Genomic DNA, 17,578 nt, shown 5'->3' with positions numbered 1-17,578 from the left:
ACAGCTGTCACACACTAAAAGACGCATTTTTTGTAAAATCTAGTTTTTGCATCGCCATATTTTGAGAGCTATAATTTTTCCAGATTTTGGCAGACAGTCATGTGACGGCTCGTTTTTTGCGGGATGACTTGACGTTGTTATTGGTGCCATTTTCAGGCACGTGACATTTTTTGATCGCTTTCTATTCCGATTTTTGGGAGGCAGAATAAACAAAAACCAACAATTCAGGAATAGTTTTTTTTTTTTTTTTTTTTTTTTATTCTGTTCCGCGTGTGGTAAAATTGATGAGGCAGCTTTACTCTTCGGGTCAGTACGTTTACAGCGGTACCACATTTGTATCATTTTTCTATGTTTTGGCGCTTATACACAATAAAAGCTATTTTATAGAAAAAAATATTTTTTAGTATCGCTTTATTGTGAGAGCTATAACTTTTTTATTTTTCGGCTGATGGAGCTATATGGCGGCTTGTTTTTTGCGGGACGAGATGACGTTTTCAGCGGTATCATTTTTATTTATATGCGTCTTTTTGATCGCGTGTTATTCCACTTTTTGTTTGGCGGTATGGTGATAAAGCATTGTTTTTTGTTTTTTTTTTTTACCGTGTTCACTGAAGGGGTTAACTAGTGGGACAGTTTTATAGGTCAGGTTGTTCCGGACGCGGCGATACCAAATATGTGTACTTTTATTGTTTTTTTTTTATTTTTTTTATAATAATATTTATTGATGGGTACATTATATTTTTATTTTTGGTGTATTATTTTTTTTATTTTTTTATAATATTTTTGCACATTTTTTTTTTTTTTTTCCACTTTCACACAGTTTATACACTTTATTACTTTGTCCCACTCTGGGACTTTCACTTTTTTTTTTCTGATCGCCTGCATGGCACAGGAATGGAGCACCATCCCTATGCCATGAAGGCTGTCAGAAGTGCACAGTGTGAAGATTGCTTGGAGATGCACTGCGCATGTCCAAGCAATCTTCCTGCTCTCTGGTGACCCGGATGTTGTCATGACGACATCGGGTCATCATGGCAACACCCGGGAAGCCTTTGCAGACTGCGCTGGAAGCCGGAAGAGGAGGTGAGTATCGCCGATCACCTCCCCTTGCCCCCGCAATGCCGCGATCGACTTCGATCGACTTCGATCGCGGGGGTTAATGTGCTGGGAGCGGTGCGTGACCGCTCCCTGCACATAGTACCGGGTGTCAGCTGTGACAATCAGCTGACACCCGGCGGCGATCGCGCCCGCACAGCCTGTGTGCGCGCGCGATCGCGATGACGTACTAATACGGGTCTGGCTCTTAAGTCCCAGGGCACAGACGCGTATTAGTACGTCAGATGTTATTAAGGGGTTAAAGACGCTTATTACGATGTTCCCATTCATAAGGACTATCAAAAGTATTTGAAGGTGGCCATTGAAATAAGTGGGGTGGTTAAACACTTTCAGTATACTGCACTTCCCTTTGGGTTAGCTATAGCCCCGCAAATTTTTACCAAACCAGTGGCAGAGGTTATGGCCCATATAAGAGAAAAAGACATCTTAATAATGCCTTACCTTGATGATTTCCTGATAGTGGGGAACTCCTTTGTTCAATGCGAGGCCCACCTTCAGGTAACTATTTCTGTCCTGGAAGGACTAGGTTGGTTTCTAAATCTGGAAAAATCTAGGTTGACTCCACTAAAAGCTCAACAGTTTCTAGGGGTCATTTTAGATTCTGAAAGACAGTTATGCTATTTATCAGAAGAAAAGATTGCAAAAATCCAGGGCTTAGTAAGACCTTGTATGGATAGACCCTCTGTCACTCCGTAAAGCCATGTCATTATTAGGGACCTTGACCTCGAGTTTTACCGCAGTGCGTTAGTCCCAATTTCACTCAAGGGCACTTCAATGGGATATATTGTATAACGACTCAATCCTAGATGGACATCTAGACTGGGAGTTTACCTTGGCCCCTCGTTCCCTACAATCCCTTCGTTGCTGGTTGGTACACCCTAATCTTTCTAGGGGAGTCCCTTGGGAATGTAAACCTACTGCAGTCTTGACTACAGATGCAAGTGCTACAGGTTGGGGAGCTCATTTTGAAGGTAGCTTAATTCAGGGGACCTGGTCAGAAAATAAGGTATGGTTTTCCTCAAATGTTAAGGAACTTAAAACAGCCCTATTAGTTGCCCTGACTTCAGCCAGAAGAGTAAGTGACATACAGGCTCTTTCTATATACCCACCATTTACTCAAATTCTGGATGATAGAATTGTATTAAGACCTGACCCAGCCTTTCTTCCAAAGGTAGTCACTCGGTTCCATAGGACTCAGGAGATTAATCTTCCAACTTTTTGTTTTCCCCCCTAAAAATCAGAAAGAGGAGAAACTACACACATTAGATGTTAGGAGGTGCGTACTTAAATACCTGGAGGTTTCACACAGTTTTAGGAAAGATAGTTCCCTATTCATATGCCATCAGGGGGCTAGGAAAGATTGTAAAGCTTCAAAATCTACGATTGCGAGGTGGATTAGAGAGGCCACCTCCCTCGCCTACTCCTCAGGGGATAAGGAAGTACCGGAGGGGTTGAGGGCTCATTCCACCGTAGCAGTAGCAACCTCCTGGGCGGAGAAGACAGGAGTTTCCATCGAAGACATATGTAAGGCTGCCACCTGGTCTTCTCCCTCCACCTTCTATATGCATTATAGATTGGATTTGGGTGTCTCTTCTGATCTCCCCTTTGGGAGAAGGGTGCTTCAAGCTGTGGCCCTCCCTAGTCTCCTTTCGTCTCTGTAATTCTCTCGTGGTGCTGTCATGGGAGTACGAATAAAGCCTTAGTTACTTACCGGTAACGGGATTTTTCGGAGCCCATCACAGCACCCTTATATCCCCCCCCCCCCACACTGATGTTTTTTCGCACTCCCGTAGAATTAATTTCCTTTTTTGCACCCTCAGGGGGAAGTTAGTTAAAGTAATTAGTTTAAAATGAATTTGTTTTGTTATTAACCTTGGCGGTCCTCTCATGCTCTGTTAACTAAACTGAGGTGGGAGAGAAATGCCGCCCTTTTTAACCTGTAGATTTCCTGTCCTTGATGGGCGGATCCTCTCTCGTGGTGCTGTCATGGGCTCCGAGAAATCCCATTACCGGTAAGTAACTAAGACTTTCTTCACCAGAGGTATCAATGTAATCAGTATTACACCGCCATTGCAGGCATATCTTTATTTATTGTTTTCTTTACAGCTGTATCATTCAAAGACTAAGCCATATATCAACCCAATCCAGAAACGCTGCTGTCTTCTCTGGGCCCAAGCTCATTTAAAATGGAAAACTGTTCTGTGGTTAGGTGAATCAAAATGTGAAATTTTTTATGGAAACTATGAATGCTGTGTCCTGCAGACTCAGAAGAGGCAGCGTCCAGATTGTTATTGGTGCTCAGTTGAAAAGCCTCCATCTCTGATGGTATTTGACTCCATTAGTGCTTATGGCATGGGCAGCTTACACATCACAAAGGTACTGTCAATGCTTAATGGTTGTATAGAGATTGTAGAACAACATATGCTCCCATCCAGACAACATCTATTTCCGGGAAGGCCTTGCATATTTCAGCAAGACAATACTAAACCACATACTGCATCCATCACAACCTCACGGCTTCACAAAAGAAGAGTTCACGGATGAACTGGTCGCCTGCAGTCCAGACTTTTCACCAATAAAAAATATTTTGTGAAACGGGACAACATACCTCTCCCAAAACTTGGTCTTCTCAGTTGTTGGTATAATGGTATACATGGCCCTTCACAACTTTTTAAGAAGGGCCATCAATTATTTTCCAAATAAAATGGAGACATAACTTTCATTTTCTGATCTGTGTTCTATGTTCTGAATAAAATGTGACTGTGATTTCCAGATCATTGCATTCTTGTTTTCTTTACATTTTATGCAGAGTCCCAACTTTCTTGGAATCGAGTTTCTAGAAAAAAACAAATCTTTTGCATGATGTACTTCGTCATTCTGAAAACTGACATATATATATATAGGGGCCCATCTGTTTCAGTTTGTGTCACTTATTCAACAGATCTGTTTTTAACATTCCATATATTCCTAAAAACAGAATAGACAAACACATGTGTGACCATGAACTAAGAGTGGACTGGACGTCACCATTTATTTAATGTCTTATTTCATAGATGCCTGGAAGAACAAAGCTTTCTTTTTAATGCTGAAAGGAAGGGCTTTGAATGTGAATCCCAACTATTGCCTAGAAGCAGAAGAAGTGCTTTCAAAGGCAGTAAAATTGGACCCAGGACTAGTAGAAGCTTGGAATCAGCTTGGAGAAGTATACTGGAAGAAAATGGATGTGACCGCTGCAAAGACTTGCTTTTTGGGTGCCCTGAATCATGTAAGCTTTGGTGACACATAGACAGATTGTAGTGATGTTCTGTCTCCTGTCCTGTAGATGTATACTAGATTTTAATTTCACGTTTGGTATTGAAGTGTAAGAACAAAGTTTCGCTGCGAAACCTCTCGATGGTGATGAGGCAACAGCGCTTGCAGGACCCTGATGAAAACTCTCGAAATATTATGGATAGTGTAAAGCAAGCCAAGCGAGCCGTTCAAATGGACACGAGAGACGGCACCTCCTGGTGTAAGTACTGTACATTCAGCCTTTTATAGTTATTTCCATTTGTCCACATGTATTTTTTTCTTTTTCTTAAATCGACAGATATGGTAGTCAAATTTCTTTCTCTCGTATCACTACACAGGTCCCCCCATGGTCTCCTGTTTTTTTTTTTTTGTTTTTTTTTTATGGCACATGATCATTTATTGGCTGCAGCAGTCACATGACCATAGGAGTAAAACAGGATGTACAGCGCATGATGTTTTTATTTGTTCACCACATGGGCTAGAAGGTTGTGGACAGACCTTTTTATCATTTCTCGGACCCACATACATTTTTCGGTGTCTATCTGTGGCACAGAAACATTGCATTAGATGCTTGCACTCATTCGCTATGTAGCAGCGCCTCTTTGAGGTTGATTATGACAATGGCTGTATTACACTGCTCTCTACCTGTGTGCGTGTGCACCAGTGGCAGGACATCAGGTGGGAGTGACCCCATTTGTTTCTTACTGTACACTAGGGCCCACAAGCTCTGGATGTATCGTGTAGTTGTGTTCTTGATTCAGCCTTGTACACTGCTCAAAAAAATAAAGTGAATACTTAAACAACAGAATATAACTCCAAGTACATCAAACTTCTGTGAAATCAAACTGTCCACTTAGGAAGCAACACTGATTGACAATCAGTTTCACATGCTGTTGTGCAAATGGAATAGACAATAGATGGAAATTATTGGCAATTATCAAGACACACTCAATAAAGGAGTGGTTCTGCAGGTGGGGACCACAGACCACATCTCAGTACCAATGCTTTCTGGCTGATGTTTTGGTCACTTTTGAATGTTGGTGGTGCTTTCACACTCATGGTAGCATGAGATGGACTCTACAACCCAAAGAAGTTGCTCAGATAGTGCAGCTCATCCAGGATGGCTGTGGCAAGAAGGTTTGCGGTGTCTGTCAGCATAATGTCCAGAGGCTGGAGGCGCTACCAGGAGACAGGCCAATACACCAGGAGACGTGGAGGGGTTTTAGGAGGGCAACAACCCAGCATGTGCTCGCCAGAGGTAGCTTGACTGCCATTAGGTACCGAGATGAGATCCTCAGACCCCTTGTGAGACCATATGCTGGAGCGGTTGGCCCAGGGTTCCTACTAATGCAGGACAATGCCAGACCTCATGTGGCTGGAGTGTGTCAGCAGTTCCTGCAAGATGAAGGCAATTGAAGCTATGGACTGCCCCGCCCGTACCCCAGACCTTAATCCGATTGAGCACATCTGGGACACCATGTCTCGCTCCATCCACCAACGTCGCGTTGCACCACAGACTGTCCAGGAGTTGGCGGATGCTTGTGTCCAGGTCTGGGAGGAGATCCCACAGGAGACCATCCACAGCCTCATCTGGAGCATGCCCAGGCGTTGTAGGGAGGTCATACAGCCACGTGGAGGCCACACACAATACTGAGCCTCATTTTGACTTGTTTTAAGGACATTACATCAAAGTTGGGTCAGCCTGTAGTGTGTTTTTCCACTTTAATTTTGGGGGTGACTCCAAATCCAGGCCTCCATTGGTTAATAAATTTGATTTCCATTGATGATTTTTGTGTGATTTTGTTGTCAGCACATTCAACTTTGTACAGAACAAAGTTTTCAATGAGAATATTTCATTCATTCAGATATAGGATGTGTTATTTGAGTGTTCCCTTTATTTTTTTGAGCAGTGTATATCCTCTTTTCATTGCTTTTACAGATATCCTTGGCAATGCATATCTCTCTCTCTTCTTCTGTACTGGACAAAATCCCAAAATTTCCCAGCAGGCTCTAAATGCATATGTCCAAGCGGTGAGTTTTTCGAATCCTAGAAGTCTACTATTTCTTGCATAGACTTATAGCGTAACATGCTTAACCTTACTAAGGCTAAATTATAGTAAATGTAACTAACATCTCAAAGGGGGTTTTCATTTATAGCAATCTTCTGCCCGCAGGATCAAGTAGCTTTAAAAAATACACTGTGCATGAATTGCCCTTGGGTCCATGGCTGTGTATCCACTGCAGCCAGTCGCTGATGTCGCCTCTGCAGCCCAACAGAGACCAGGAACCCATCATGTTTTTGGTGGTCCATTTCAGCACATGTGCACTCTTGTAGGAATGCGCATATTCAGCATCCGCCATTTGTTTGCAGAAACATTTAGGTCATCAAAATTTGTCACCTTATCTGGCACCCACCTTTTTTTTGTGGTCATCATTAGTTCTCTTGTTGGAGTGCAGACTCTCTTCCTCAATACAGTTATTTTTATTATATTAGAGGTCGCTTAGTTAATCACTAGATTTAATGCCGCTAGTCTAGATCATGTATTTACCATCTGGTGATGTGAGGAACCATGCAACAAATTTTCTTTGGTTTGTAGAATTTATGGGGACACTATGCATTGATCGTCATTGCTTATTTTAGTAAAGCAGTGATGTAGATATCTTTCAGAGCACTTTAAAAAAGAATTATCGTAAAATTCTCAATCCAAATTCTGTTTGTATGTTTTACACACTGTCTCACCACAAGTGGTAAAAGGTGGATTGACTATTAATTTAGCTTTATTACTAAAACATTAGAGTTCATCGAAAAGATTTGCCCTAAACTGATCCAGCTTCCATACTGGGCTTCTCCAACAGCCACAACAAAGCAATGTTCACTTCTGCAGCTGGCATTTTTGGACTGGTATCCCAGGCATATCTTGCGCTTACTAGGCTTCGTAACATCACGTGTGGGCCAGTCGCTAGGCCTCGTGATGTGACACTGCGGTTGTGGGGCCTATTAAGAGACGCCCAGGATACCTGGCACAAATGCCAGCTGAAGAAATGTAGACTACCCTAGTCCAGCTGCTACAGAGGACCAGACTAGATACTGGACCAGGGAAGCACAAATCTATTTGCTCAACTCTAGTAGTAATTTGCGACAAGTTACAATAGCCTGGTACTGCCGATATACCAGTAGTAAGAGTCTTAATTGTGGTTAATTCTCCAGCTAATTATGAAATTCCATACTCTACAATTGTAGCAATGCTCCTGCATCTATTAGGGAACCTGGGTTACTACTACTGCTTACATTTATCTTGGTGTTTGAAAAAAGGGATTCTTTGTGTTTTGTTTTGGGGGTTTTTTCGCGGTAGGTTAAATCGGTTTAAAAAAAACATATCTGGCTGTAAAAGTAAAAATGTAATGCAAAGATTGCTGCCATAGACTGGTTTAAACCGTTTTTACTAGGTAAACTGGCATTGCCATCTTGCATGTTGCCACCACGTTATGATTTATGTTGGTCTGACCTGTAGGACTCTTTATCAATCCTAATGATGAAGGGGAAGCAGCACTGAGGGATGCTGTCCCTTCAGTCTTTCTTTGCCCAGTGGCACTCCATCCTAGCCACTGTGGATGGGAACTGCAGCACAGCTCCATGTAAGTGTGCTCGGTTACAGTTCTCTGCATAGCAAGTTGGACAAATGCTGCTGTGCACTGAGGAACAGTAACGGCACCACAAAGCAGTGGCTATAACCTCAAGATCCTTAAAAATGCCAGTGTGATTTGCCATCATTTTTTAGGATGGGAATGCTCATTTAAAAATTGGGCAGTCTTTGTATTGGAAGTTACAGTGGACAATGAACTCCTTCTGTTTGCTCCCTCCACTAACCTACCTATGCCCAATATTGCCATTTCCATGTGTTGTCCCACCATTACTCCCCAGCAACATGTCCGCTGTCTTGGTGTCACATTTGATTCAGATCTTTCCTTCCCTCCCCACATCCGATAACTCGCCCGCTCATGTCATCTACACTTCAAACACATTTCTAGAATTTGACATTTTCTTATCTTTGACTTAGCAAATCTCTTACTGTAGCTCTTATTCATCCTCTTCTGGACTATTGCAACTCTCTACTAATCGGTCTCCCTCTTGCCAAACTCTTCCCTTCCATCCTGAATGCAGCATTTAGGATCATATTTCTCTCCAACCTCTACACCGATGCCTCTACCCTGTGCCAGTCATTGCACTGGTTGCCTATCCAATACAGAGTTCAGTATAAACTTAACACTGTCACCCACAAAGCACTCCACGGTTTAGGACCACCTTACATCTCCTGCCTCGTCTCACTCTACTACCCTACCCGTGCCCTCTTTTCTGCTAATGACTTACAACTAAAATCCTCAATAATCCAAACCTCCCTTTCCCGTCTCCAAGACTTCTCGCGTGCTCCGCCAATTCTTTGGAATGCAGTACCCAAGAAAATTTGGTTAATTCCCAATACCCAGTTTTAAGTGTGGCCTAAAAACATATTTCTGTAGACTTGCCTATCCCATTATCTCACTTATCTAACTATTTCCTTTTTTACCATACAAAAATGGCTTCACAATCAGGACGCATCTGTTCACACACCCTCCATGCACTTAATAGCCCTCTGTGTCTGTACTGTACACATATTGACTGGTTGATGCAGAGTTATGTGCATACCCTATTTAGTATATTATGGCTATATCGTACAATATACAGTAAGCACATTTTACAATTTACCTTTCGTGTCTCTTCTATTCCTCATAGATTGTAAGCAGGGCCCTCATTCCTTTTGGTATCTGAGTTGTGTTACTCTGTAATGTCTTTATTGTCTGTACAGATCCCTCTAAAATTGTAAAGTGCTGCAGAATAAATTAGCACTATAAAAATTATTAAGATATCGCTCTCTACCTGATGTTTTAAAGTGAGACCTACTGTAAGGAAATGAAATGTTAAAGTGAAAGGGAAAATTCATGAAAGCGCTAGAAGCTTATGTCTTTTATTCAAAGAGTTCATGAATTCAATACTGATTCACAAAAAGTTCTTATATCATAGGAGCGGGTGGACAAGACTGCTTCCAGTAATCCAGATTTGCACTTGAATCGAGCAACGGTAAGTTGAATATCCAGAAAGGTAAACAGTTTTTTTTGTATCTGCTATCTTTTGCTCATTTTGCATAGAAAAGTGTCCTATTCATGTGTTCAACTGAAAGAAACATCAGTCCTATTAGTCACGGGGCATTACGGCTTTAGGATGATGGATGCAAGACTGATTTCTTCCATGGTTTCAATTAGCTTAAACTTGCATTCTTAGGAAATGGCTTTGATAATGTTGTCATAAGTTTTATAATCGCCTGTCACCAGATAATTGTTTTTCAGTATACATTCCCTGCTGATTCTTTTTATTATAATACTGATTGCATCTGGAACTCTCAGGGTACATACAAAACCCTTGGAGATCTGAAGAAAGTGACACCCGTTTCCTCCACTGCTCCCCCCAATCAGTATGAGCAGCCTGTCCAAAATTCTCTTGAATGTAACAGGAACAGTACAATAAAAGTTCAGCAGGTTGTGTAGCATTTGCACAAAGCCCTCTGTAATGGCACCGTCTTCTACTCAGTTGTCCAAGTACGAGGAGAACTACCAAGGAGCGCTGGATGGGTTTTCTCGAGCTGCTGCTCTGGAGCCGTCTTGGACTGAACCTGTAATGAGGGAAGAACAGTTGCTTAATTATCTGGGCAGGTTGTGTGCTCTTCTCAACAACAAGGTATTTAAACCCTTCGGACGCCAGCACATCTTTCTGCTTCTGTGGTCTAGTTATGGATGTAAGCTAGAGGATTTAGGTGAGTGGGGTGGTGGGACTGGTGTAGAGAGAGGGATATGGTGGAGACTGTTCGGTGTGAAGTGTGCAGGTGAGAGCTATGAAATATAATCTGTAATATCTAGGAACACCAGTTGTATGGGACAGCGTAACAGAAATATCCTGCTATTGGTGAGTTGGTATGTTTTAAGATGCTGTGGGGGGAGAATATTTGGTTGTATCATTACTGTAACACAAGTGGTAGGTGTCTCAGTATAGAGGGCTTGTAAAAGCCACCAAGTAACCCACACCTTGAATAAGGATAAACCTATGTTACATAAAGTTTCATCTTTATCAATTTCATTGTCTCACTGTGCTGTATAATTTGTTTATTCTTAAATCCGCTCATACAGGGAAAGATCCGTGGTAAAAGATTACAGAACATGCTGAATAAATTAAATCCAGGGCTCTTAGGTCATTATGGAAGCTCTGGTGGACTACAGCTAAAGGCCTTAAGTGCTCTGCAGTCAGGAAAAAACCCTGGCTGTGTGGTGCTGGGGAGGGTCGTATTCAGCCTAGTTCCCGAGGAGCGGGTGCCATTGTGAGTAATAGCCTATGCCTCTATACAAGCTGATGCCAGACTTACTAACAGTCAGACAAATTGAAGAGCAACCATGAATGATGATGAGACATGTATATATTACACACACAAACAGAAATGGAGTAAATCTATCTCATCGAAAAGGTCATTAAAACAAGGTTACTTTTATTAATACAAAAATAAAAACATATTAAAAGGTATATAGCTGTCCACCAAATGGAGTGCAAGAAAAGTTCGGCCAGGTGACAACCTAATTTGATGATGATATTATTGATATTATTATTATTATTATTATTATTATTATACAAATATCTGGACAATAGAGAAATTTTGTATAACAAATAAACTTTATGGTATTACAGATAGAGGGGTACCCTTTAATATGCATTGTATCAAGCACAAGGATGAAATAAGATACTGAGATCTGGCTCTGACACTCATAAATCATGAAAACATGTACTGTATATATAAAGTATAAAGCGAGCAGGGAGAGTGTAGTCTGTTATCAGATTTTATAATACATGATGGTTTCCACGAAATTAGTGTATAGCCATCCCTGTACCATGATGAAGTCTAAGTCCAAGCAGTCTAGGCATAATGGTATAATATAAGTTCATTGAAATTGCTTTCCCGTACTTGTGAGGGAGGAAGGACACCTGCCATCTAAGCCCCGACATGTGTATCACTGTTGCTTTAACGAGAGGTATCAACATAATGTATACATATTATATATTGACATTCAGATTACACCCACAATTGTTAATTTTACCCACTTCTATAGCGCCATCATATTCCACCACGCTTTACAGATACCAACAGCACTGTCCCCATTGGGGCTCACAATCTGAATTCCCTATCAGTAGGTCTTTGGAGTGTGGGAGGAAACTGGAGAACCCGGAGGAAACCCACGCAAACACAGGGAGAACATACAAACTCCTTGCAGATATTGTCCTTGGTGGGATTTGAACCCAGGACCTAGCGCTACAGTACTGATCACTGGAATACTTCTGTTTTTTTGGAGGGGTTTGCAATTAATCTAGGCTAGTTTTGTTCTTTTAAGAGTTATTCTTTAAATAATTACATTATTTCTCAAGATTGTAAGCTCCTGGTTCTTGGAGGGGCAGCATTTTGAGTAAGTGGAAGTACTAAAGCGATAACCCTTTTTTTGTTTTCTTGGTGAGCTTTTTGTCCATCCCCTTTTGGATAGAATCAAGTTTTCGAACATAGGAATACTCCTGCATTAGACTGCCTGCTGTGTTTTGTCTTTACTAGGTACAAAATATTACCCGTCTGTAGTATTTTACTACAAATCTACATCTTGGCACTAAGGCTGTGTTCACATCTGCGTCAAATGCATGCAGTACTGTTTTCCCATGTAAATGATGGAACCCAATGATTCCCATTGCAAGTTTTTTGTCTGTCGAGCAACACTTGATATATTATGGTTTTCCATTTAAAATTAAAACCATGACGTACATATGAAAGAATTTGAGCAAAATGTTTAATGATATTTTCTCTACTTTAACCCCTTCATGACGGGGCCAATTTCTGTTTTTGCGTTTGTTTTTTCCTCCCCTTCTTTCCAGAGCCGTAACTCCTTTTTTTTTTTCCTGTCCACATAGACCTATGAAGGCTTGTTTTTTGTGGGACGAGTTGTACTTTTGAATGACTCCATTCATTTTACCACATAATGAACTAGAAAACAGTAAAAAAAATTCCTAGTGTGGTGGAATTGTGAAAAAAAAACAATTCTGACTTTGACTTTTGTGAATTATTTTTACAGTGTACATTTTGTGCTAAAAATTACCTTGCAATATATTTCTTCTCATCAATACGATTGCGGAGATATCCAACATGTCCAGTTTTTTTCATTATTTTAGTGATGAAAAAAAATCAAACGTTTGCAAAAAAAATTTTCGGGGTGTCGCCATTTTACGAAACCTGTAACATTTTTATTTTTTGGCCCCTAGAGCTGTGTGATGGCTTATTTTTTGAGGGTCGAGAAAAGATTTTTATTAATACCATTTTGGGATGGATTTGACTTTTTAATCGCTTGTTAAAGCCTTTTTTGTGGAATTGCAGCGACCAAAAAATAGTTTTCTCCAGGACGTCCCTCATGACCGCACGACAGGAGGTTGTCCTTCTCCTCTAGGGACCGGAAACACACGAGAGGTTAAAAGCCCCCCTTCACCACACCTTGTGTTTTTTCCTTTCTCTAGCAGGACAGACGTAGGAGAGGAGCGTATCGACACGAACCCTGAAAATCATCTTCCAGAGGTTATATTAAATAAAATGGGGTTGTTGGCAGCGTGAGACCTGTAATAAAGGATAGTCTGCTCTCCGGATCTACAACTCACACTGCTAACTCCACCTTTCTTTTAAAATAATCTCTGGAAGTCCTGCCCATAGATCTTAATAACTCATTTACATATTAAGAAACATTCATTTCTCGTGAATAAAATATTGGATCACAGATATGAAGGCATCATTTTATTAAACTTTCTATGACCTTCATGCCCATAAAGACAGATTAGGATGGTTGCTGCTACTGACCGGTTTCTTTTAAAGCACCACTCCAGCGTTTTGTTTTCACTGCTGGAGTGGTATCAACAATTGAAGTTCCCTGCTCCTAGTAATATATGTACCAGCCACCATCTTCTGATACTCCTGGCACCGCTGTGGTCCAGATATGCCATCTGTGACAGAAACTTCTGACTGACTGGAAGTCAGAGGTAACGGTCACAAGCTCTCATTGTAGGTCTGAGAGCCTTGTTCTGGCTCTGCTGGACTTGTATCGAGTTGTGACTTCCGGCTCACCCAGTAAACATTGAGGTGACCGGCAGATCGTTTTGATCTGTAACAATAATTATAATTTTGATCTCCTTAGTCAAACTATCAGTTAAGGTAAAGAGGCTGGCCAGGAATAGTAAAACATAACTGCTTTGTTCCAAAAAATGGTGCCACATCTTTTCACAGGATGTGGGTGATCTTGACACTTCCACACATTCATAACCTATACAACCCTTGGAAAAGTCCTTTAATTTTTCTTTTATTATTACATATTAAGTTTTGGGTGTTGTAGTTATGTTGTTGTTGTTGTTGTTTTTTTACACATTTCTTTTCTTTCCTTCTAGCACATTTGGACTTGTAGATGCAGATGGAAATTGTTACGCTATAATGGTTTACAATATGGTGGAAAGCTGGGGAGTGCTCATTGCAGATTCTGTTACCATCCCTGAACCCCACGTGAAACAACATAATATTCAGCATAAAGGGCAGGTAAGTTTCTAGTCAATGCCTGTCTGTCGGATACTTCGGTGTTCAGGCTGGCCATTGTGCACAACAGTAATCTAATCACCTCTTGTAGACTGTTCCCTCATAAACATTATATTGCTGCAGGTTGTGGTTTTCCGGATTTGTGGCACTATTAACCTTAACTCCTTTTTAAGGAGTTTTCTAAGAGGACAACCTTCTTCCATAAAAAAAAAAAAACCCTAGCAATCTGAGTAATACTCTTCACCGCTGCCCCTTGTCTTTTGTTTGGCTGCTGGCATAACGTCACATCAACAGCAGTGCAGCCAATATCGAAGCTTAATGGCTTGTGCTGTCTACACGAGCAAAGCAGCTAAGCTCCGTGATTGACTGCAGCACTGTCGGTGATTAGCTGCAGCCAAACAAAACCCAGGACATCAGTGGGGGGGCGCTAAGCAATACACTGCGGTTTCCCTTTTTCTAATCATGTGTGTCTTTTTTTATTACCAGACATTTGTGTTTCAAAGTATTCGCATTGACTCCCCCGTACTGTTGCTGGTGAATGGTAAGCCTCAAGGACCAAGCAGTCAGGCCAGCGCAACAGTGGCGTACAGACCCCAGAGCGAGTAATTGCAGGACAGCGGGACCTGTTCTCGATGCTGTGAATTGGGGACTTTAAAAGCAGTAGCATCACGTTCTGTGCCACCTACGTTCTGTGGTGAAGAATAAACTCTTACAGGGTTATAACACAGGCACTTCCAAGCTGCACTAATCTGGTACAATACCGTTAATTTTCTAATGCCTTGTTTCAAGCCTATTCTCGTATTAAGAAATGGCCTAGAATGGTTTCCTGTAACGCGTGGCCACGTTCCTTATTGCTTGATGTTTGTGTTATTCCTTTTATTATTTGCTCTTTTGTTTTACCAGCCGTAGTTGTATTTATAATGCAGATTCAGAATTGTAATTATTTATTTTGCCAAAACTTCTTGTTGCCTCATATTTAGAGGAAGATTAATATTATTTTTTTTCTATAAAACGAAAATTAAAATTTACAGTTATTTACAAATACTTTTATTTTTTCCTGAACTTCATTTCTGTGACTTTTCTTGCATTTGCCAGCATGGTTCTTTTATGGTGTTTGGATGAATTGGATTATGCAAGTGCTTGAGTTTCATAAGATTGTTGGAAAAATCCAAAAGGTGAATAAATTTAGGAATGATTTTACAAGACTCACGTTCTCTAATAGGAAGTACTCTAATAGGAAGGGGGTGTATATATCCATAAAAACGGCCACTGCTGTAAGATCACTGAAATGGGGATCTAAATATATGATAAGCACGCTTAGGGTTCATGCAGACAAACATATAACTCGGACGAGTATTGACCGTGGTTTTGACGCATAGCACTTGTCTCCATGTTATTCCTCAGGGCAGTGCACATGTACATTTTTTTTTTTTTTTTAGATCCTTGGCCTGACACGATCAACATAAAAGGATTTTTTTTTTTTTGCGTGAATAAATATAATTTTGAACTAAACCATTTATTATACCATACAATGTACTGAAAAAACAGGAAAAAAATCCAGATATGGTGAAGAATTGACAAAAGAACACAATTCCACCACTGTTTTTTGGGTTTTGCTTTTATATCATTCACTGTGCAGTAAGAATGGGGGAAAAAACTAATTGGTAACTAAAAATTTACTGACCTGTAACTTTTTTTCTCTTAAACCCCTTCACGACCTATTACATACATTTACATCAAAGGTGGTATTCCTGCCCTTAACGCAGGCTCGCAATCCGAGCTCACATCTTTTCCCTGCATATGATGACTGATTTAATCAGCCATCAAATGCTTCTATCAGCTTTGGATGAAGTTGTGCTCTACCCGCGGCTATTAACCAGTTAAATCCCACTGTCAATTACTGACAGCGGGATTTAACACGCGCAGTCATTCATCCCGCCTGTCAGCCCCCCTGTCACATGATCACGGGGTGCCGATAGGTTGTCATGACAGCCAGGGGTCTGCTGATGACCCCCTTGCCTGTCATTACGATCCACATGTGAACGCTGGTGCCTGGCCGCCACTCATAGGAGATAGCAGAAATCACTATGTTTATACACAAGCGATTGGACAATTGCAACTAAAAGTCCCCCTAGAGGAGTGATCAATACAGTAAAAAGTGAGCTAAAAAGTGTTTTAAAATATGAAAGAAAAAAAATGTGCACATTTGCTATTGGTGTGTTGAGAAATGTCCAATCTATCAAAAAATATATTAATCCGATCGGTAAACAGCGTAACGAGAAAAAAAAATCAAAATTACGTTTTGTGGCCAGTGCACCATTGCATTAAGAAGCAATCAAAACATCATATCTACCCCAAAATGGTATCAGTAAAAAAAAAAGCCAGCTGGGGGCGTAAAATTTAATCCCCCACCCAGCCACAGATCTCAAAAAATAGAGACGCTACGGGTCTCAGAAAATGACGACATAAGCAAAAAAAAAAAAATGTCTTAGAAATTTCCAATTTTTTTTTTTCACCACTTAAAAAAACAAAACAAACGTATACATGTTTGGTATCAGCGTACTCGTACTGACCTGGAGAATCATACTACCAGGTCAATTTTGCGGTGTATAGCGAACATGGTAAATTAATAATTGTGGAATTGCACTTTTTTTTTTTTTTTTTTTTTTACAATTTGACCGCACTTGGATTTTTTTCCTGCTTTCCAGTGCATTACCTGATAAAATGAATGATGGCATTCAAAAGTACAACTCGTCCCACAAAAAACAAGCCCTCATATGGCTGCATAGATGGAAAAATAAAGTTATGGCTCTTGGAATAAGGGGAGGAAAAAACCTGGAAAATCGTAAGGTCATGAAGAGGATAATTTTATTTTTCCATTAATGGACTTGTATGAGGGTATATTTTGTTTGGTGAGCTATTTTATTGGTACTATGTTTTAATTGCTTTTTGCTACATTTTTTGGAGGTGTGGCAACCAAAAAAAAAAACCCCTCCGTTTTTGATATGAGGCTACAATAGCTTGGTCTATTAGTATGGATTAATTCGTGGTCATTGAAAACTAGTAGTGATGTTATTTACAGTTATATGCAAAAGTTTGGGCACCCCTATTAATCTTAAGCTTATTGTTTTATAAAAATTGGTGTTTTTGCAACAGCTATTTCAGTTTGATATATGTAATAACTGTTGGACACAGTAATGTTTCTGCCTTGAAATGAGGTTTATTGTACTAACAGAAAATGTGCAATCTGCATTCAAACAAAATTTGACAGGTGCATAAGTATGGGCACCTCACCAGAAAAGTGACATTAATATTTAGTAGATCCTCCTTTTGCAAAAATAACAGCCTCTAGTTGCTTCCTGTGGTTTTTTAATGAGTTCCTGGAACCTGGATGAAGGTATTTTTGACCATTCCTCTTTACAAAACAATTCCAGTTCAGTTAAGTTTGATGATCGCCGAGCATGGACATCCCTCTTCAAATGATCCCACAG

General features: G+C 40.5%; 1 protein-coding gene across 1 annotated transcript in view; it reads left to right on the top strand.

The window, feature by feature from the left end:
* The window catches only part of TTC5 (tetratricopeptide repeat domain 5), a 29,424-nt gene extending 14,293 nt beyond the window's left edge, over window positions 1-15,131 (top strand). Inside the window, exons 3-10 of the mRNA XM_073671396.1 lie at window positions 4,170-4,381; window positions 4,477-4,627; window positions 6,347-6,438; window positions 9,467-9,523; window positions 10,031-10,177; window positions 10,624-10,811; window positions 13,946-14,090; window positions 14,574-15,131. Coding sequence (XP_073527497.1) covers window positions 4,170-4,381; window positions 4,477-4,627; window positions 6,347-6,438; window positions 9,467-9,523; window positions 10,031-10,177; window positions 10,624-10,811; window positions 13,946-14,090; window positions 14,574-14,693 — 1,112 coding nt within the window. The 3' untranslated portion in view covers window positions 14,694-15,131. The remainder of the gene's footprint in view (window positions 1-4,169; window positions 4,382-4,476; window positions 4,628-6,346; window positions 6,439-9,466; window positions 9,524-10,030; window positions 10,178-10,623; window positions 10,812-13,945; window positions 14,091-14,573) is intronic.
* The last annotated feature ends 2,447 nt before the right edge of the window (window positions 15,132-17,578 follow it).

Source organism: Phyllobates terribilis, unplaced genomic scaffold (assembly GCF_046119375.1).
Source record: "Phyllobates terribilis strain yellow unplaced genomic scaffold, ASM4611937v1 Scaffold_1__5_contigs__length_1240528914, whole genome shotgun sequence".
NCBI classification, from domain to species: Eukaryota; Metazoa; Chordata; class Amphibia; order Anura; family Dendrobatidae; genus Phyllobates; species Phyllobates terribilis.
Note: the sequence above shows the minus strand (reverse complement) of the source record. Positions and strands in the feature narration are given on the sequence as shown.